Below are 22,502 nucleotides of genomic sequence, written 5' to 3'. Positions count from 1 at the left end.
CCTTTGCCCATCTTATTATTTTTTTAAAGATATGTTTATTTTGAGATAGAGCAAACCAGTTGCAGGAGGGGCAGTGAGAGAGGGAGAGAATTGTCGAGCAGACTCCCTCTGAGCACAGAGTCCAAGGTGGTGGGGTGCCATCCCAGGACGCTGAGATCATGACCTGAGCCTGAATGGAGTTGGAGGCTCAGCCAACTGAGCCTTTGTTCATTTTAGAGAAAACCAGGGTGCCTGGGAGGCTCAGTCAGTTCAGCTATCTTTCTGTTCATTTCAGCTCAGGTCATGATCTCAGGATCCTGAAACCAAGCCCCAGGATGGGCTGCCCGCTGAGTGGGAGTCTGAGATTCTCTCTCTCCTTCGCACCCTCTGCCCCGAGGGGGCTGTCCCTAAAATACACAAATCTTTAGAGAAAACCATGATGATGGCGGGTCTTAAGGACGCTCTCCATTGGAGAAGCCAACGCAGGAGAGCCGCACAGTAGGTTTCCTATGTATCTCCTGAAAACGCATTTCCGCTCCTAGCGTCTCCAGAAGCGCTTTTACCAAACCAAGTCGCCCCTCGAGCTCCTCTTTCGGGTCTGAGTTACGAAAGGGCCCTGCTGGGAGCCAGTCCTCCGCGTCCACCACCAGGCCCCAGGTCCCCGGCCCAACCCTGGCCCCCGCTGGCCCCCTCGGAGCTCCCTTTTCCTAGGGGACCGCTGGGGAGATTGCTGAAAATGCAGCTTCACAGGCTAACCACACGTGGGAATTCGCAGTTCAGGAAAGCGGCACGCGGAACTTTTATTTTGATCAACCGGTTGGCGAGCTTCCTTGCCAAGCCCGCCCTCCGCGCCCCGCGCGCCCCCCGGCTCCCCCGGCTGCCCCGGCTCTCCGGAACCAGCGCCGCCTCAAGGAACCGGAAACCACACGAAGGCTCGCGGCGGAGGGGCCTCCGCTGCGCCGCTCTGCGCGTGCGCGGCGCCTCTGGCGTCAGTCGGCCGCGCCCGGGCTCTCGGCGGCGGCCCTGGGTTCCGGCTGCGGCGGTCGTCGTAGGTCGTCCGGGGCAGGTTCCCCTGGGCGCTCCCCCATGGAGGAGGCGGCGCGCGCGGCTGCAGCCCCGAATGCTCTCGCTTCTTTCTGTACGGCGACGAAGGCCCTGGCCGCGCGAGCTCGAGAGGCGGCGGCCCGTGCGGCCTGTGTGGGCGTGTAAGCGGAGCTGACGAGGGCCAGGGAGTGGAGAGGCAGCCGCATGGCCGGCCACCGCCCGGGGTGAGCGCGACGGGGCTGGCGCTGGGCCGCTGGGCCGGCGTCAGGGCGGCTCCTCTCCGCTCTGGGGACAAGTGTGCTCGGCGTTGGAAGGGCTCTTCTGGGTCCTGCATGGAGGGATCCCCGTGCAGTCCCGTGGAAGCCCGGCTCGGCCCGGGGGGTTGGGGGGGCGGGGCGCGTTCGCGGGCTCCTCCACGTAGTTTTCCTCCGGTGGTGAGTTTGTAGAAGATGGTCTCAGACGCGCCGAGATGCTCGCCAACGACCGAGCAAGCCTCAGAAGTCGGCTGTGACATTTTGAACACGGCTGTTTTAATTTCTTGACTTTGTAGAGTCATTTAGTCCTGTTTCCCTCTTCCTACTACAAGTGTACACGACTCTACGTACGTTTGGTTTTGTATTTGTCTCTTTAATTTCTTCACTAGGTTTTTCAGTTCATTTAGGAGACATGAGAGAATAGAGAGATACGTTTCATTGCAGTAAACTGTCTTTTGAAGCAGTGTGTTGTGGTTGGATGAGTAGGTTTCATGTTGGTAAGTAAAAGGAGTATGGACACTAGGAGCGGAGCCACATGTTTGAAAGTATTAGTGACTCTGCAGTGCTTTTGCCTACCTCTGTACTTTCTTCTTTCCAGGCCGGAGCTACTCTGCCAGGGTTTAAAACTTTAAATGAGAATAAAGAGTGTTATTTACAAGGAAATGAGAGTGAATAAGTCATCTCTAACCGCTTCCAGCCTTTTTTTTTTTTTCATGAGACCATATTAAATTTACATGTAAGTGAAAATTTTAATTTATAACTAATGTTGCTAAATTAGGGTTGGAGATGCAGGTTCTGTAGTATTTATAAGTACTGCTTTTAAAAATAATAATTAGCTAAATAAGAGATTGGAAAAAAAATTTTAATTAAATAAAAATTAACTTAAAAATTATTTAAAAATTAAATAAAAAATTAAAGCTGTGGAAACCAAACAGAAGTAAATATTAAGAACTCCAAAGGTTTTGCCTTTGCCTGGGGGGGCTCAGTGATTGAGCCTCTGCCTTTGGCTCAGGTTGTGACCCTAAGGTCCTGGGATTGAGTCCCACATCAGGCTCCCTCTTAGGGAGCCTGCTTCTCCCTCTGCCAGTGTCTCTGCTTCTCTGTGTCTCTCATGAATAAATAAATAAAGAACTCCAAAGTTTTCATTCATTGTGGGCAGCCCCTATAGAAATGGAGTCCAGTGGACACTTAGGTTCCACTTCAGGCTGTGTAACTTTTTCTGTTGCCCTCGCATGCGATTTAACCCCTTGGAGGTTTGGTTTCTTTGTAAGGTGGAGCTAATGATACCTCATTGTGTGTATTAGAATTAATATATATCAGCTACCCGGAACAGTGCTTCACAGGTGTCCAATAAGTGGTAGCTATTACTATTAGAAATAAAAGAATTACACTTGTTTCAGGATATTTCTTTTATATAAAAATATCTTGCAGTGGTATCCTACCTACCGTTGTTCACTCAGTGTCAGCCACAGTGGCCTTTCTTTTTCTAGAATACTGCCTACTTGTTCATATCTTTGCCTTTGCATTTTTTGTCTGCTTTGTTCTTTTCCTCCTTCAAGCCTTTGCTCAATGTTCTCTTCTCCACTAGGCCTCTTAACCAACCTGGTTAAAATTGAAGTCCCTTACCCAATTCCCCAGTGCCCTTAACCATAGATAGCATTTACCACCTTCCAATACAATGTTCTTATTTATTTTTATTGTCTTGCTCTGCCTCCAACACAAGGGAAACTCCATGAAGGCAGTGATTTGGTCTTTTTTACTCACTGCCATATCCCCATTCCTAGAGCATAGTATGTATTCAGCCGTTAGTTGGTTGAGTAAATGAGATAAGCACCTGTCCACAGTGAACGGGGTATAAGTCGTATACATAAGTAACGGTAATACAGGCCTGAAAAGTGTCCAAAGAGAAGTGTGGGTAAAGGCCAGGGAATTCAGAAAAGATTGATTGCTCTGGCTTATAGAATTCAAGCAGGGCTTCATTGTCGAGATATTTTTTAAATGGGCTTGTTAAAAACGAAAGGATAATGGAAACAAAGATATGGAGGAGGAAATAGAGTAAGAATGGCAGCACTGTGTTGACCTCAGGTGGAACACAGGGTACGTGAAATACTGTATTGGAAGATAAAATTTAAAAGTTAGGTTTGGAACAAATAGTGAAAGGTTTTAGCAGATTACAAAATTTGAACTTTCTGTAAACAGTGGGTGGCAGGAGAATGAGATGGCACAGATGTGTTTTATAGAGCAGTGTGACAACATCATGTGTTGAAGCTGGATTAGGATTGGGAGAGACATGGAAGTGGAAGATTGTATTTCACAAAAGGTAGACTCCACCTGGCACACTTGGCCCTTGTATCCAGTGTGAGTAATGAGGATGGAGAAGCCACGGTCAGAATATGAGGAGCAGATTGGAAAGAAGACGATGATCTATACGGAGAGACTGATTGGAGCTGCCACTTGCTTGTGTTCCACCTCTGGGACTAAATGGAGACTCCAATTGGAAAGACAAAAGGCTGAGAATAGGGAGACCCCAATTCTAGTCCTGTTTTGCTACCCACCAGCTGCTTAAGAATTGCTTAACATCTTTGTGCCTGTTTTCTCATCATGGGGCCCTCACCACATATCTTTGAAGTTTTTGTGAAAATGAAATGTCAAAAATGCTACAAGTTTAAAGCTGTAAATGTACTTCTGTTGGTATATTTTAAAAAATTATCTAACTTTGGTAACTGTTGCCTATTAGTCATTTTGCAAAGCAAATCTTAATTTCAGTTTATTTTATAAATATTAGAATACTAGTCTGTCTTTTCCTATCTTAAGTTATGCGTTCTGTTTTAGGAGAAGGTAGGCCAATTTCAGAGTTTTAGGTTGTGTTTACTTCATTTTCAACATAAGTTGTATTTCATGAAAGTTAACGTTAAGTATTCATAAATATTAGTAAAGTAAGTTGTGAAAATTAAAATTTAGAAAGAAGCTGATAATTCTAGGAGCCTTTAAAAGTATGTTTAAAATTAAAATGGGGTCATCTTCAGAATTTTCAGTTCACTCAGCTGTGGAATCCTTGAGGATAGAGACTTACGATGATCTTTATAACTCCAAAGTTTGGCATATTAGAGCTGCCCTGTATATGTTTATTGATCAGATGGCCACATATAAGAACTAATAACAGCCTGGAGGGGAGGAGTGTGGGGTGGGACCTTCCACTTGTGTCCCTCTGAGAGGTAAATGGGCAGGTTACCACCTGAAGCTTGTCATCTCTGGCTTAGGAACACAGTTGAAGTGAAATTTAGCAAGTTTTCTTGTTTAGCTATCCTTAAACCTGGCCCTACTTCTTAGTTAATCCTTAAAAAAAAAAAAATCTGTTTCAAGCTCTCTCAGCTGTGATTGACCTTTATAGTTACAGAGTGGGAGCAGAACTGAGAATAGTGAAACAAACTCATTCCTAACTTTTAGGACATTCACACTGATGTCGTATTTTCAAACAAATGAGAAAATTCATTTACTTAGTTTAGTGATGAAGACTGCTTTATAAACTTGAGGATTTGCAAATTCTGTATCGCCCTCCCTCCCCCATCCTGCCCACCACCACACTGGTATAGTTCCATGAGAGAACAAACAACCTTAATTCTGTAAAACCTTGTAAATCAGATTTGCCACTATAAAGGAGTGTCTTTTATGGGAAAACCAGCACAGAGAACCAAAGACATTGTCTTTAAGTGTTAATAAATTAAGTAAATATTACTAAATAATTACGCATTTCGTATTTGAAAGTCAAGCTTACGTAAGTAAAGTCTAAATTTGGATTTGTGAGGCAATCACTATTCTGGGATTGGAACTGTAGATAAACCTGACTTGTTTCTGGATATCACATTTGGAGATAACAAAGCTACATTTTATTGATTCCAGAATATGGAGACTACACGTTAGGTTCTCTGCAGATTTTCTATAGGGATGTTTCATGGACTGGGAACTTTTAAGTTGTCACTTCCTCAGTAGAATTTGCATGATTAAGAACATTGCTTGGTGATGATAGTGCTTTTAAAGGAGTTGATTTTACATTAAGGGGTTCTTTCAAGACTTTTAGGTGACCCAGGCTCATTGGAATGCAGAGTGGGCTGAAGTGTTTGGTAGCTGGGTTTCTTTGCTCCTATTTTCCCCAGACTTTCTTACTTTACCTTTGCATTTTTACTTGTGTATAGTACTGTTACTTCCCAGCATACTTTTAACTAGTTTCTACAGTTTTCAAGCTTATAGGCTGTAAAATAGTTGTTACATTTTAGGATGCTGATCTAAATGATGGCAGCTTTACTTTTAAGGCCCGTTATAATTATTCCATTCATCTGTAATAACCCAGAAATATATAAAGACATAGTTTGAGACTGCCAGATAGCTAGGTGCACAGGATTAAAAAGGTGACTTGTGTAGGAGCCCAGGAACTGGCAGTTTAGTGAGAGAGACTGGGTCATAGACATTTAAAATAACTGATCATTTACAGTGTGGTGGGAAAAACTGTAAGCATATTTGTTGTTGTTGGCATAATCTTTTTATAATTCATAGACCTAATTCTTACTGCTAACCATTTTGTTCCAAATTCTCTGCATGTTTACATCTCTATATACTGATTTTTGTGGTTTAGAATTATTCCTTTAAAAAAAAAAAAAAAAAAGATCTGTTTATTCATGAGAGAGAGAGAGGGAAGCAGGCAGGCTCTCTACATGAGCCCGATGTCCATCCAGGAACTCCAGGATCACGCCCTGAGCCCTGAGCGCCCTGAGTGGAAGGCAGATGCTCAACCACTGAGCCACCCAGGCAGCCCTAGAATTATTCCAAAGTCAAAGTTGAAGCTTGAGGTTGCCAATGTTTGGCACATAAAGAGACTATAGTTTATTTTATTTTAAATTTAAAAACCATAATAACTTAATAGATTGTTTAGCTTCCTTCGTTAGTGTATCTGTCTGTTAAGGTTGTGCCTCACCCAGGTCATGCACTCAGAGGCAGGACTGAATCTTCAAATTCCCCACCTAGGACATTCCTCAATGCATTTTCTTGCCTTAGGAGTGCATTAAAAAGACTGGGGATACTTTTCCAAATCCCTAGTAAAAGAGCTCAGTTCTGGAAAGGTGTCAGGTGGACACCCATATCGTATGTGACTGATACTTAAAAAACTCACAGCACATCCTTGACTGGAGTGTCTTACCTTCCTTCCATGTTTCAGTATTATCTTTTTCTAGATTGTGGGGTGACTTTGTCTTTAGGACTTGTTAGTGGTTTGTTTGTTCCTTCGTTCCATCCTCCCTGCTTTCTTCCCACTTTCCCTCCCTCTCTACTTTCTTCCCTTCCCCCCCCCCCCCCCCCCGTTTCTCTCTTCTCTCTCTTTATCTTCACCCCTCCTCTTTTTCTTTCTCTCTTTCCATGCCCAGTGTGAGGCCTGAACTCATGATCCTGAGATTAAGACCTGAGTTGAGACCACCCAACAGACTGCCCCACCCAGGTTCCTCTTGTTAGGGGGTTCTGTCTTGACATCACTGCAGCATGTATTTTAAAAACCTTAATAATGGAAATGTCCAAACATACATTGTATATACAGTAGAGAGAATAATACAGTGAAACCCTGGATGTGCCTACCACCTATCTTTACCACTGATCCCCATTTCTGCAGACAAGTTTTGGTTTTTCAGAAGTCTGATGGGAATTTTACATTAAGCCTGTTACGGTATACAAGTTAGCCATCCCAGTGGCATGTAGCAATAAGCATTTTTTTTTTTTTTTTTTTTTTTTAGAAAGAAGGATCTTTTGAATTTTTTTTTAAATTTTTTATTTATTTATGATAGTCACACACAGAGAGAGAGAAGCAGAGACATAGGCAGAGGGAGAAGCAGGTTCCATGCACCGGGAGCCCAACATGGGATTCGATCCCGGGTCTCCAGGATCACGCCCCGGGCCAAAGGCAGGCGCTAAACCGCTGCGCCACCCAGGGATCCTGCAATAAGCATTTTTGATTTTGCTCAAAGGTCTTTAGATCAGCAGGGATGACTGTTTTATGCTCTGCACGTGGTGATGATGGAAGGGTGCAAAGGGGCACTCAGAACTGGCATTCTTGTCATTTACACCTACCTCCTATTGGCCAAAGTAAGCCACTAGAGGCCATGTTCCAAGCCATTGGGGTGGGAAGGACTGTACCTTAGGAAGTGTTCCAGGAACCATCATGTGACTCAACAGGCAAATCTAAACACTGGCCCCTTTGTTTGGAGTGTCATCTCAGTGTGAATACTTTTCACCGTTATTACAGAACATTATCACCCATTATTTAACTGCCTTTTGTCTGTCTCCCCACTGAAGACTAAAATTTAGCTATCACTATTTAATCCATAGAGTTTACTTAGCACAGCATATGTTTGTTAAATACTGTTTGAGTAAATGGGTAAACTAATTGAAGGACTATGTGGATAGGAAGTTAAGTTGCTTTTGCTAAAGGCCAGAATCTCATAACTTGAAGGATGGAAAAACTTGGCTAGTTAGCAAGGGTTAATGTGTGAGGATTCTGACTGAATTGCAGATTAGTTCTGGAACTTGGAAGTCAAATTGTGGGACTGAAAATACCAGGGACGCCTGGGTGGCTCAGGGGTTGAGGGCCTGCCTTTGGCCCAGGGGGTGATCCTGGAGCCCCGGGATTGAGTCCCACAATGGGCTCCCTGCCTGGAGCCTGCTTCTCCCTCTGCCTGTGTCTCTGCCCCTCTCTCTGTGTCTCTCATGAATAAATAAATGAAATCTTTAAAAAAGATAAAGCTGATTCTTAAAAAGAAAAAAAAAAGAAAATACCAGAAAGTTGGTTATAACCAATCATAAACCTTATTGCTAAGTAATATTTTTTCCTCTATTTTCTACACTTTGCTGTAGTTCATTTATCAGCAGAGGTCATGAATTGGCCATTTGAAAATAATGTGTAATCTTTGGGAAGCCTCTGCTTCCATTCTCCTCTTGTGGCTTGAGCCTTTCTAGTTCCATAGCCCTCATGCTCCCTGAAAAGTCCACCAGTATCACACTTGTACCTTGGCAAACATCTGTCTGCCAGAATCTTCATCCTCTGCTAACAAAATAATGTGAAAACCAGCTTCTCTCTGCATGCCCCTAAATAGGCTAAATAAATAAATTACTGTTTATAAATAAATAAATAAATTATGTTTACATAGATTTCTAAGAAGAAAGTGTATGTGTCAGAAAACTCTTTTGAGTTTCCCTGTATAGATTATTCAAAAAGGGCACGTGAAATTGGTGAATGTATTTATAAACTAGATTTATATATTTTCATCCTGTAGAATTTTTTAAGATTTTATTTATTCACAAGTGACACAGAGAGAGGCAGAGACATAGGTGGAGGGAGAAGCAGGCTCCCTGCAAGGAGCCTGATGCAAGACTCAATCCCAGACCCTGGGATCATGCCCTGACCCAAAGGCTGATGCTCAAACATTATTTAAATATGAAACCAGAGTTTATAAAACTGATTTAAAATTTAAATTTAGTATTAGCATATAAAAGTAGTTTTATTTTTATTTTTTCAGTTTTATTGAGTTCTTCTTGACATATAACATTGTATTAGCTTAAGGTATGCAACATAGTGATCATATATGTGTATATTGTAAAATGATCACCACAATAAGTTAACATCACAATTACAAATTTTTTTCTTGTGATCTTTTAAGATCTTTTAGCCACTTTCAAATATATAATATATAGTCAACTATAGTCACCATACTGTACATCACAGTGTAGTCAAATATATATAATACAATATATAGTTAACTATAGTCACCATACTGTACATTACATCTCCAAACTTAATTATCTTTTGGCCACCTTCACCCATTTCTGTCACTCTGCTACCTTCTACCTCTGGTAACCATCAGTCTGTTCTTTGATTCTGTGAGTTTGGTTTTTAAGTATAGCTTTGTATCACAATCCCATCTTTTGACAAAACTATGAGAAATATAATACATTAGCAGTAAATTATAAATAGTAAATATATTATCAGTGGTTGTAATGAAAATACTCCTTTATGAGAAGAGAAATGGAGTAAAATTTGAATTGCATGTGGATGATCATGATCGCTCTTTTAAAAATCTCATTTTGTTTTATTTTGCATTTAGATTTGAAGATTACATAGTCCTGCCTCCAGCACTAGTGGCTTCTCTGTTTTGTGCTCAATGTGACTCACAAGAACTTCTTTAGTAACAAACGAAATGATCCAGGGGCGTGGAAAATATGATTTTTACATTGGTCTGGGATTGGCTATGAGCTCCAGCGTTTTCATTGGTGGGAGTTTCATCTTGAAAAAAAAAGGTCTTCTGCGACTTGCCAAGAAGGGCTCCATGAGAGCAGGTAGGCTGTGCCCTATGTGACTGAAATGACATCAGTGTGTGCTTATGTACTTAGGTTCTTTGATGACAATCACATCTTTATTCCTAGTTAGTATATTTGAAACTTTGAACTCTGCAAGCTTTGTAAATGCTTATAGAGAATCAAATGTCAGTTTAATTTGGGGGTGGGGAGTTTGCTTTTTTTTTTTAAAGATTTTAATTTATTTTTGAGAGCGAGTTTGCATGCATAGGAGCACGGGTGGGGGAGGGGCAGAAGGAGAAGCAGACTCCCTAGTGAGCAGGGAGACCTATGTAGGACTTGATTCCAAGACCCTGGGATCATGACCTGAGCCAAAGCCACATGTTTAACTGATTGAGCCACCCAGGCACCCCAGACATCAGTTTTGTAATGAGAAAAATAAAAAGTGAGACAATGTCAAAATAAGCTAACTATTCATTCCTCCAATTATCTAAGTTGAAATAGGAACCATTCCCCATTTAGCATCCAGCCTTATCTTTAAATTTTGGTATGACTGTAGAGAAGGAAATAAGGATTTATGAATAGAATCAGGATCTTACTGAAGGCTAGGATTTTTTGTCTAGGATAATATAAGTTTTACTTATACCTTAAGATGTTTTTCCTGATGATCTCAAATTAGCAGGAAGGAAAGAGAAGGCTTAGTGCAGTTGAAGAGTATTCTGTTCATTGATTTTCTGAAGGGTTATATTGGTTGTTTCCCCAGAAACTGTTGACAAGTCACAAGACCTTGGGGGATATTCAGTATGATTAAACCCCCTTCTCACTTCATTTAGTTCATTCATGACAGCTTACAGAGAGACCTACTTTGGCAATAAAAAAAAAATCACTTTCTCCCTCTTTCCTGTGCCATCTTAATGGCCAGAGCTAATCAATCTTAAAATAGTAGCCTCTATTAGAGGTTAGTGGGCAGAGGAGAAAGGATTAGTATATGTTACCTGAATAAGTGTATTTCCTATTCTTGTCTTAAGGCAAGCACTCTCATTGTCCATGATGGATATGCCTGTCAAAGGGTTCATTTACATTGGCTTTTTCTTTTTGACAATGGCTTAAGTACCAGTTGCTTCCTGATTTTATTAATTTGGTTGGGAGGAAAGTCAAGTAGAAAAGGAAGATGAGCATCTCCTGGCAGCTGTAGCCTGTGATGAAATGCTCAATCTTTTTATGTATGGTCATATAAGACTCCTTTCTCTATGGTTACTGCCTCATAACCACACCTATTTCTTATCCACAATCAGACTAACTTACTTGAAGTCGGGTTACTTCTTATTGGTTCATTTTCTTTGCTTGAAGCTGAGTTTGCAAACAAGAGAATGAAGTATAGACCTTATGAATATAAGGATTGACATAATTCCTTCACTCAACAGTATAGTGAAAACCTAAAAATTTTAACATTGTCCTAATCCTCATTTCCTTTTCCAAGATAATCGTAAAAATATCTTAGAAATCCCCTTATACGGTCATAATGGAATCTTCAAAATAATAATAATCAACAAATGAGATATTTTAAAATCTGTCATTGCTAATAATTGTCATAAATTTTTAAAGTCTGATAATCTTCCAAAAAAGTGAAATATTTTTTCATTCACAGGTCAAGGTGGCCATGCATATCTTAAAGAATGGTTGTGGTGGGCTGGATTGCTATCAAGTACGTATAGAGAATATTTCAAGGAAATACTATGGTTGTATATTAAGATATTTGCATATACTAATACAGCCTCATATTACTAGAATATTTTATTATTTATTTTTTTAAGATTATTTATTTATTCATGAGAGACAGAGAAAGAGAGAGAGAGGCGGAGACACAGGCAGAGGGAGAAACAGGCTCCATGCACGGAGCCTGACATGGCACTCGATCCTGGGACTCCAGGATCATGCCCTGGGCTGAAGGCAGATGCTTTAACCGCTGAGCCACCCAAGGATCCCTATTATTTAATTTTTTTAATAAAAGATTTATCTGTTCTAGGGAGAGAGAGACAGAATGAATAAGCAGAGGGAAGGGCGGGGGGTGGGGGAGAGAATCCCGAAGCAGACTCCCCACTGAGTGTGGATCCTGGTATGGGGCTCAACCCCAGGACTCCAAGATCATGACCTGAGCCGACATCAAGAGTCAGCTGCTTAATCCACTGAGTTACCCAAGGTGCCCCTAGCACTTTTTTTTTTTTTTTTTAAGATTTTGTTTATTCATGAGGGAGATTCAGAGAGGCAGAGACATAGGAAGAGGGAGAAGCAGGCCACCTCAGGGAGCTTGATGCGGAACTTGTCCCAGGACCCCGGGATCATGCCCTGAGCTGAAGGCAAATGCTCAACCACTGAGCCACCCAGGTGCCCCTGCCTCTAGCATTTTTTTAAACTTTAAATAAACCTTTTTTAAATTATTTTTTTATTATTTTTTTAATATCGTGTTTTTTTTTTTTTTTTAAGATTTATTTATGATAGAGAGAGGCAGAGGGAGAAGCAGGCTCCATGCTGGGAGCCTGACGCGGGACTCGATCCCAGGACTCCAGGATCGCACCCTGGGCCAAAGGCAGGTGCCAAACCGCTGAGCCAACCAGGGATCCTTACCTTTGTTTTTTTAATGAATAATACTCAAAATATGTAAAATTTAAGCCAGTAAATTTTTTGAAGCTAGCACTTTAATAGTTTAATTTGAGTGAGAAAACTTTCTTTCTTTTTTTTTTTTTTAAAGATTTTATTTTATTCATAAGCACAGAGAGAGAGGGGCAGAGACACAGACAGAGGGAGAAGCAGGCTCCATGCAGGGAGCCCGATGTGAGACCCGATCCCGGGTCTCCAGGATCACACCCCAGGCTGCAGGCCGCGCCAAACTGCTGTGCCACTGGGGCTGCCCGAGAAAACTTTCTTTTACCTGTCTAATTAAAATGTCTGATAGAGCTATATGTTTTTTAAAATTCTGTTTAAGGGACACCTGGGTGGCTCAGCAGTTGACCATTCTGCCTTTGGCTCAGGGTGTGATCCCAGTTCGGGGATCAAGTCCCTCATCAGGCTCTCTATGAGGTGCCTGCTTCTCCCTCTGCGATTTGTCTCTGCCTCTCTCTGTGTCTCTCATGAATAAATAAATAATTAAAACGTCTTAAAAAGAATCTCAGTTTAAGAAGGTAACTTAAAAAAGTCCTAGAAAAATATCCTGTTTTTAATTCTTTCTTCATGATTTTCATTCCAAATTGGAAAGGAGATATACATTTGATAAGTGTCTGTGCTTATTTTAATGATTACCTTTAAAAAGGTACAAAGAAAAAAATGAATAAGACACTGAGCCTTGAAAGTATTCTATGTAAGCTTAAGAGCCGTTAAAATAATGAGACTGATTTGACTCTTCATTCAACAAATATTTATTGATCATTTCTGGTATGCCAGTTTTTATTCTAGGTGCTGGACATAAAACTAATCAAACAAAAAAATCCTTATCCCTCTGAGCCTTAACATTCTAGATAGAAGCAAACAAACTCGCATTAATTAAAATGTGTGTTAGTGGTATATGCTATACATTTGTAAAGTAGGGAAGGGATGTAATGTGAAGGATAGGTAGGCTTACATTTTATTTTTATTTTTTTTATTTTTAAAAAGATTTATTTATTTATTTGTTTGTTTATGATAGACACAGAGGGAGAGAGAGAGAGGCAGAGACGCAGGAGGAGGGAGAAGCAGGCTCTGCCGGAGCCCGACGTGGGTGGGACTCGATCCCGGGACTCCAGGATTGTGCCCTGGGCCAAAGGCAGGCACCAAACCGCTGAGCCACCCAGGGATCCCCAGGCTTACATTTTAGATGGGAGGCTAAGACAGTTCTCTTATATTTAAGAAGGGGGACTAGGGCAGAACTTAGTATCTGAGTAAAAGATGTAAAGGAGCTAGCCATATGGATATTTTGGGGAGGAACATTTTAAGCAGGAGAAAACAGTAAATGTGAAGACCACGAGGCAGACCATGTGATAGGCAATTTGAATGTGATAGGCAATTTGAAATTTGAATGTGATACGCAATTTGAAATGCAAGATAGCCTACAAGGATTCTTGCCCCCTGGTATTCACACCTTTGTATAATCCCCTCTCACACTGAATTAATGCTGACCCAGTGTGATCATAGAATTCAAAAGAAGTGATGATGTATGTCTTCTAAGGCTAAGTCATGAAAGGTATTGTGGTTTTACCTTGATTGCTTGGATTTTTAACTCTGAGGGAAACCGGCTGCAGTAGTGTTAGGACACTCAGGCAGCCTGTAGGAGGTCCCCAGGCTATAGGCAGTACCAACTTGCCAGTCATGTGACTAAGCCACCTTGGTTGTGTCCTTCAGCTCCAATCCAGCCTTCAGATGACTGCCACCCCAACTTCTATCTTTGTCTGTAGACCTCTTAAAAAATCCTGAGAAGTACCTATTGATCTCTTTCTGAAGTCTTGACCAACAGAAAATATGGCTTTTGTTTTAAGCTGCCAAATTTTATAGTGTTTTATTATAAATACAGTACTGGATTATTAAATCGTGAAGGTAACATTAAAGAGGCAAGAATAGTAAGGGAGTGAATGTAGGGGAAGTAGCGGGGGATAAATTCAGAGAATAATGAGGGCCTGGACCGTGTGGGTCTTTGTAGGTCACAGAAAGGACTTTATGTGTGGGCAGTCATTGGAGACTTTTGAATAAAGGGTTGACATGATTTAATTTAGATTTTAATAAGATCTCCCAGGCTGTTTTGTTGGGGCATAGACCACATAGAAGCAGAAGCAGAAAAACCAAGTGGGGAGGCTATTGCAAAAATCAGATGATGGTATGGACTCAGGGTAGTTGTAGTGAGTGTGTTAAGTGGTAGAATTCTGGATGTGTTTTGAGGGTAGAACTGGTAAGATTTATTGAAAATAAGTTAAAAGGCTGGATAGAATATAAAAAACAACCTTTCCAAAGCATGAAACAGCAAACGTGTAATGAATTACCTAGCCAAGATCAGGGAAGGGTGTGGAGCTCAGAAGGATAAACTGAAGACATTTTTGCCCTAGAGGTAATTATGGACTTCAGAGCAGGCATCTGAGAGGTAGAGTGAACTTTTGAACTAGGCTAATTAAGGGTCAAAGTCAGGTGCTACTAAGAATGAGAACCTGTATAAGATTATTGCATTGGAATCATAAAAACAAATAACAAAAACATCTTTTACAAGATGCACATAGAAAACAAGGATATAGAATGGCTGGAAGAAAAAGATGGAAAAGCAACCTGAAGAAAGTTGAGATTGCTGAATATACTAGAAAATAAGCTTCAAAGCAAAAACCAATACTAGAGATAGAGGCTTATTTTGTAGAGATAAAATCTTCAACTCATCGGGAAGCTTTGACAGTTCCAACTTTATTTAATAATATGGCCTTGAGGGGGATCCCTGGGTGGTGCAGTGGTTTAGCGCCTGCCTTTGGCCCAGGGCGCAATCCTGGAGACCCGGGATCGAGTCCCACGTTGGGCTCCCGGTGCATGGAGCATGCTTCTCCCTGTGCCTATGTCTCTGCCTCTCTCTCTCTCACTGTGTGCCTATCATAAATTAAAAAAAATACATATATATGGCCTTGAAAGATTCAAAGCAGCAGTTGACAGAGCAACAGGAGAAGTAAATTCAAAATCATATGGTAAAATATAAAATATAACACTCAGTATAGGAGAAGCAAAGTAAAATTGTTAAGGTTATAGAACATTTGAATAATAAATTTAACCAAATTAACCTGGTCTACATTGTTTTCAAAGGCTAATAGAATATTATATAATGGACTATTTTTGCTAGATCATAAAGCCAGTCTTAAATTTTTCAAAGGATTTAATGGTGTATTTTCACAGATCATTATAATTACAATAGAAATCAGTAACAAAAAGATTACATAAAAATCCCCATGTTCGGAAATTTAGAAATACACTTATGTATCCATGGTTCGAAGAAGTCAGAATGAAAACTAGAAAATATTTTAAAAGTGTGTTTACCTTAGAAAACAATATGTGGGTGCCAAATACAAAATATCCTAACTTTTGAACATTACTGAAATAATGAAAGTTTATAGTTTTTTAAAAAATTTATTTTAGCACATCATGAACAAATTAGGTATATTCTAGGGATGCAAAGTTGGCATAACTTTGGAAAACCAACCATTGTAATTTATGATGTTAACTAATTGAAGGAGAAAAATTACCATTTCACTATGATTTAGCAACTATCATGACTAAAAAGAAACCATCTCAAATAAGTAATTTTTTTTAAAGATTTTATTTATTCATGAGAGACACGGAGAGGCAGAGACAGGCAGAGTGAGAAGCACGCTCCTGTGTGCAGAGCCTGATGTGGGACTCAATCCCAGGACCCTGGGATCACGCCCTGAGCCGAAGGCAGATGCTCAACCACTGAGCCACCCAGGTGCCCCTAAAACAAGTAATTTCAGGAAATTTCCTTAATGTGACAAGATTTCAAAGACAAAAAAAGCCAAAACAATCACAATAAACACCAAAATAAAGAAATATTTAAGGCTTTCTTTTTGAAACTGGGAACAAACAAATGACCTCTTGTTACTCCTTCAGTATTTTTAAAAGAATTTCTAACCAGTGTAGGAAGGCAAGGGGATGGAATAGAATTAGAAATACGTAAACTGGGTAGCCCGGTGGCGCAGCTGTTTACAGCAGCCCGGGGTGTGATCCTGCAGCCTGGGGTGTGATCCTGGAGACCCGGGATCAAGTCCCGCGTCGGGCTCCCTGCATGGAGCCTGAGTCTCTGCCTCTCTCTCTCTCTCTCTCTCTCTCTCTATCTGAATAATAATAAAAAGTAAATCTAAAAAAAAAAAATATGTAAACTTGTATTATACTGATTGTATAATTATGAGTATAAAAATTCCAATGAATATACAAATTATAAAATAAGATTTAGCAAAGTGTTAGATACAAAGTCAACATATAAAATTTAGCTGAATTGGGGATCCCTGGGTGGCGCAGCGGTTTGGCGCCTGCCTTTGGCCCAGAGCGCGATCCTGGAGACCTGGGATTGAATCCCACGTCGGGCTCTCGGTGCATGGAGCCTGCTTCTCCCTCTGCCTATGTCTCTGCCTCTCTCTCTCTCTCTGTGACTATCATAAATAAATAAATAAATAAAAATAAAATAAAATAAAATAAAATTTAGCTGAATTGTAAGCAACAATTAGAAAATGAAATGTTAAAAGTACTATTTGCATATAATTTTTAAAAACAGGAATCATTTAATTATAAATCTAACAAAAGATGGGAAAGATACCTACAGAGAAAATGAAATAATTACTGAGAAAAAGACAAATAGAGGGGTGTATTATTTTTATGAATTGAAAGATTCATTATTGGAAAATCATTTCTTCCATAGTGACAAGCTAAATGCTGTTCCATTTAAAACTAGGTGATTATGTGGTACATGGTAAGTTGATTTAAATTTTATATGGTAATACAGAAGTCCAAGTAAAGCAAAGCAATTAAGTTAAAAATTTTAAAATTTGTTAACATATAGTGCAAAATTGGTTTCAGGAGTAGAATTCAGTGATTCATCACTTATATACAATACCCAGTGCTCATCACAAGTGCCCTCTTGAATACCCATCACCTGTCTAGCCCATTCTTCACCCACCTCCCTTCATCAACCCTTAGTTTATTCTCTATCATTAAGAGTCTCTTATGGCTTGTTTCCCTCTTTCCTTTTTTTCTTTCCTCCCTTTCCATATGCTCATCTCTTTTTTTTTTTTTTTTTCTTTTCTTAAATTCCACATCTGAGTGAGATCATAGGATATTTGTCTTTCTCTGACTTATTTTACTTAGCATAATGCACTCTGGTTCCATTCATGTTGTTGCAAATGGCAAGATTTCATTCTTTTATATTACTGAGTAATATAGCATCATATGTATATACTACATCTTTTTTATCCATCAGTTGATGGAGTTGGACTCTCTCCATGGTTTGGCAATTGTAGATAATGCTGCTGTAAACAGGGGGCGTACTCCTTTGAATCTGTTTTTCCAAGCCTTTGGGAACATACCTAGGAGTGCAATTGCTGGATGGTATGGTGGTTCTATTTTTAACTCTTTGAGGAACCTCCGAACTTGTCCAGAGTGGCTGCATCAGTTTGCATTCCCACCAACAGTGCAAGAGGGTTCCCCTTTATCTACATCCTCCCCAACACCTGTTGTTTGTGTTGTTAATTTTAGCCATTCTGACAGGTGCAAGGTAGTATCTCATATGGTTTTTATGGTTTTTGATTTCCCTGGTGAGTAATGTTGAGTATTTTTTCAAGTATCTAGCCATCTGGATGAATTTTTGGAAAAGTGCCCATCCATGTCTTCTGCCTATTTGTTAACTAGATTATGTTTTTTGGGTGTTGAGTTTGAGCTTGTTAAGTTCTTTATAGATTTTGGGTGGTAACTCTTTATCAGATATTTCATTTGCAAAATATCTTCTCCCATTCTCTGGGCTGCCTTTTGTTTTGTGATTGCTTCCTTTGCTGTGCAGAAGCTTTTTATCTTGATGAGGTCCCAAAAGTTCATTTTTGCTTTTGTTTCCCTAAGCAAAGATATTCTTAAGAGGTGAAAGGATTTGTTCTACTGGATATAGAGATTTACTCTGAAGCTACACTAATTAAAACAGTGTGGTACTGTGCCAAAATACATAAACCAGTAGAATGGAGAACCATAAAACACGACAGTATATTTATTACAAAGGTGGTATTGAAATACGGAACTGTGCTTTTCAGTAAATGTTGCTGTAACAATCCATGTGGAAAAAATAAAATTTGATTTCTACTCCAAACATCAGATCAACTCCAAGTGGTTCATAAGCTTAAATGTGAAAGGTGGAACACTAAAGAATGTAGGGGATAAAGAATTTCAAGAAAGATTTCTAATAAAAGAGATGAGTGAGATAGGTGAAGGGGACTAAGAGTACACTTAGGATGAGCACTGAATAATGTATAGAATTGTCAGATCCTACACCAAATAATGTATAGAATTGTCAAATTCAAGCCTTAAGTATTTTGTGCACCTGATATTAATATTAACACTGTTGGGATCCCTGGGTGGCGCAGCGGTTTAGCGCCTGCCTTTGGCCCAGGGCGTGATCCTGGAGACCCAGGATCGAATCCCACATCGGGCTCCCGGTGCATGGAGCCTGCTTCTCCTTCTGCCTATGTCTCTGCTTCTCTCTCTCTGTGTGTGTGACTATCATAAATAAATAAAAATTAAAAAAATAATATTAACACTGTTAACTGGTAGAATTTAAAAATTAAAAATAAAAAGGATTTCTCATACAGTTTGTATGAAATACCAACCACAAAGAAAAATATTTTAAAATTTGACATTAAAATTGAGAACTTTTAGTGAAGAATTTAAAAGAGTGAAGAGGCAAATTACATAATACTTTAAAAAGAACTAATATTTTTAACCCACAGAAGGTTCATGTCCAAAAATTTAATTACTTCAAATCAGTACCTGATGATGTCTTTTGAATATAAGAGTTGGGTTTTTTAAAAAAGAAAAAAACTAGTGAAAAAGACTTGGGAGAGGTGTTTCACACCAGTTTTAGCTGCTTTTAATTAATTTGTGTCTGTTATCATAGGATATGTTTTTAAAAAAAATTTAAAAATCTATAAGCATAAATTAGATCTATTCAATTAAAATTACAGATTTGTATTTTTTTTTCGGATTTGTATTTCTAATTGGTTTGAATTCTATTCTAATGATAATTTACAGGAGAACCCTTATTGAATAGGTAGGAGAAAATAGAGAAATTACTAAATACAATTGAAATAGCATTTTAAAAAATATACATTTGATCCTTCAACAATATGGAAGTTAGGGCCCCTGACCCCTTGTGCAGTTGAAAATCTGCATATGACTTTTGACTCTGCCAAAACTTTAATATTAGCATACTATTGACCTGAAGCCTTAACCAATAACATAAATAGTTGATTAACACACATTTTATATATGTATTATATACTATATTCCAAACAACTATAGATAGGAAAATCATATGAAATACATTTACGGTGCTGTTAAAAATCCATACATGAGTGGACACTTAAAGTTCAAATTCCAGTTCAAGGGTCAACTGTATATGAAAATAAAATGCGGGCATTTCCATTTTGAGTGACTTGTTCTGAGTTTTCTTTTCTTTCTCCAAGTGGGAGCAGGTGAAGTGGCCAACTTTGCTGCATATGCCTTTGCTCCAGCCACCCTAGTGACTCCATTAGGAGCTCTCAGCGTCCTAGTAAGGTAAGGATGCTTTGTGTGTAAGAACAGTCAGTATATTGGTCTATACAGCCTTAATGCCATTTGATTATACATGCTCACCATAATTTACATTGAAACAATCTTGAGAATTATTTTTAAGCTGTGTAGTAATTTATCTTTTGTGCATAGGCATGCTATCAATTTGTAGGAGAAAATGCTTCTGTGCTTTGTCTTGTTTTCAGAGCCAGCAGGAGTTTTTATTACAATTTTTAAAAATTTTAAGTTGGATTCGTCACAATATGAGACATGTACACTTCAGTAGGTGTATTGGTGATAAATCAATTACTATACCTACAGAAAATCAATGATTGGCACAAGGGTATTATGTGCCTCCAAAGTGCTCTGGGGTCTTCCTTTGGAAGGAGCAGTCCAAGACTTGCCCTTTTTTCTGTTACTTAATGATTAGCCCAAACAGCTAAGACTATATTGAAGTTTGGGTTTTGGTTACTATTCTCAAAGTTGATAGATAGGTTTTTTAAAATCTTTGTTTCCCCCGAATATAGTGTGTGTGTGTGTGTGTGTGTGTGTGTGTGTGTGTGTGTAAAAATCGATATTACATGCAGGTTACATAATTTTTCAAGATGATATATAATCTGTAGTATATAAAGATTTATTGTGGTACGTGTCTTTTACCCTTAGTTTTCTGTATGTTATGCCATATTTATAGGTTTACATTATATATTTTTTAGATATGGATACATTTGGCTATAAAGTATTAAAACTTGCTAATTTAACAGGCAAATAATTTAGAATTACATGAACACAGGAAAGATGCATAAACCAGTATGGATAAATTAAAGTTGAGCAAATTTAAGCATTGATTTGGACATACATTCCTAGGTTATAAGTTTCTACCATAGCTCCATTTATTGTTAAATTTCATACTGACTTTCTACAGCAGAAATATAGAACTATACTGGTTTAGTGTATGATGAATTCATTATGTGGTCTATGTATACAATGGGATATTCCTCAGCCATTAGAAACGATGAATACCCACCTTTTGTTTCGACATGGATGGACTTGGAGGGTATTATGCTGAGTGAAGTTAGTCCATCAGAGAAGGACAATCATCACATGGTTTCACTCATACAGAATATAAGAAATAGTGAAAGGGATTAAAGGGGAAAGGAGGGAAAATGAGTGGGAAAAATTAGAGAGGGAGACAGAACATGAGAGACTCCTAACTCTGGGAAACGAACAAGGGGTCGTGGAAAGGGAGGTGGGCGGGGGCGTGGGGTGACTGGGTGACGGGCACTGATGGGGGCACTTGATGGGATGAGCACTGGGTGTTATACCATATGTTGGCAAATTGAATTTAAAGAAAATATTTTAAAAATTAAAAGTGTCATAAAAAATAAACTACAAGTGCTAGAAAAAGAAAAGAAATCATTAATTTGCTGGAAACATTTCATTTTATGATTGAATGCACCTTTTCTTTACCTTGTTGTGAAGCCAAAGAATCTTTACAAGTTCATAGTGTTGTAGTTTTTCAGTAATTTAAATTGAGTTGTGTTGATTTTTTAAAATGAGAAAAGTGGTTGATTAATTTTAATGTTCTCCACCCCCTTCCCCACTGTAGTGCCATTCTTTCTTCATACTTTCTAAATGAAAGACTTAATCTTCATGGGAAAATTGGATGTTTGCTAAGTATTCTAGGATCTACAGTTATGGTCATTCATGCTCCAAAAGAAGAGGAGATTGAGACTTTAAATGAAATGTCTCACAAGCTGGGGGATCCAGGTAAGAAACCAAAAAAAAGCTTTATCAGTTTATTATTTTACTTTTTATTTTTAATTTATTATTATTATTTTTTAAAGATTTTATTTATTTATTCATGAGAGACACAGAGAGAGGCAGAGACACAGGCAGAGGGAGAAGCAGGCTTCATGCAGGGAGCCCGATGTGGGACTCGATCCCGGGACTCCAGGATCACACCCTGGGCCAAAGGCAGGGGCCAAACCCCTGAGCTACCCAGGGATCCCCTTATTTTACTTTTTAATTTAGTTTTTATTTTAACCAAAGTTTTATGTGCAAGAGGTAAGTTGTTTGCCATTACTTATTATGAAAAACAAGTGATCATTTTCCTCCCATAGCAGCCCTTAATTAACGCTTGTTTATTTTATTCTTTAACCATGTGTTTAAATAACTTGCTTACATTGCTGCTACTGTTTTTGGCTTTAGGCATCATCTGTTATATCCACTATCTATTATGTCTACTTTTTTTTGTTTAAATGATTTATTTATAAGCACTATATCACTTTTATTCCCAGCTTACACCTATGATATAGTTACCTTTCCTTCCTTATTTGACTTGTTTTTTCTTAACTGATCATAATCTTGTTTGATCACTTTTCTATGAGTTTATCAAGCCATCCTGAAATTCTTCTCCAGTGGTCTTAATTCTACCCTCAGTAATTTCAAACACATTAGATATTCTATAGTTTCATATCTTCTGGAAATTTCTCCCAGAGTCTTATTTGGCCTTGGTCTAGATTGGTATCTTGAGGCCACCAGCACACTTGTCACTGTGGATTTTCCCTCATCAGCATCATGAAAGATCCC

The 22,502-nt window shown here is 39.1% G+C and overlaps 1 protein-coding gene across 3 annotated transcripts in view; it reads left to right on the top strand.

Moving 5' to 3' along the window:
- Positions 1-958: 958 nt before the first annotated feature.
- NIPA2 (NIPA magnesium transporter 2) overlaps positions 959-22,502 on the top strand; it is a 32,634-nt gene continuing 11,090 nt past the window's right edge. Inside the window, exons 1-6 of one of the 3 annotated variants that reach the window (XM_072795257.1) lie at positions 959-1,247; positions 1,876-2,013; positions 9,416-9,647; positions 11,254-11,310; positions 19,829-19,919; positions 21,520-21,680. In XM_072795257.1, the coding sequence (XP_072651358.1) occupies positions 9,509-9,647; positions 11,254-11,310; positions 19,829-19,919; positions 21,520-21,680 (448 nt within the window). In that variant the 5' untranslated portion in view covers positions 959-1,247; positions 1,876-2,013; positions 9,416-9,508. The remainder of the gene's footprint in view (positions 1,248-1,875; positions 2,014-9,415; positions 9,648-11,253; positions 11,311-19,828; positions 19,920-21,519; positions 21,681-22,502) is intronic. The other 2 variants (XM_072795254.1, XM_072795258.1) reach the window with 2 other exon arrangements.

This window comes from Canis lupus, chromosome 2, assembly GCF_048164855.1.
Source record: "Canis lupus baileyi chromosome 2, mCanLup2.hap1, whole genome shotgun sequence".
Taxonomy (NCBI): Eukaryota; Metazoa; Chordata; class Mammalia; order Carnivora; family Canidae; genus Canis; species Canis lupus.
Note: the sequence above shows the minus strand (reverse complement) of the source record. Positions and strands in the feature narration are given on the sequence as shown.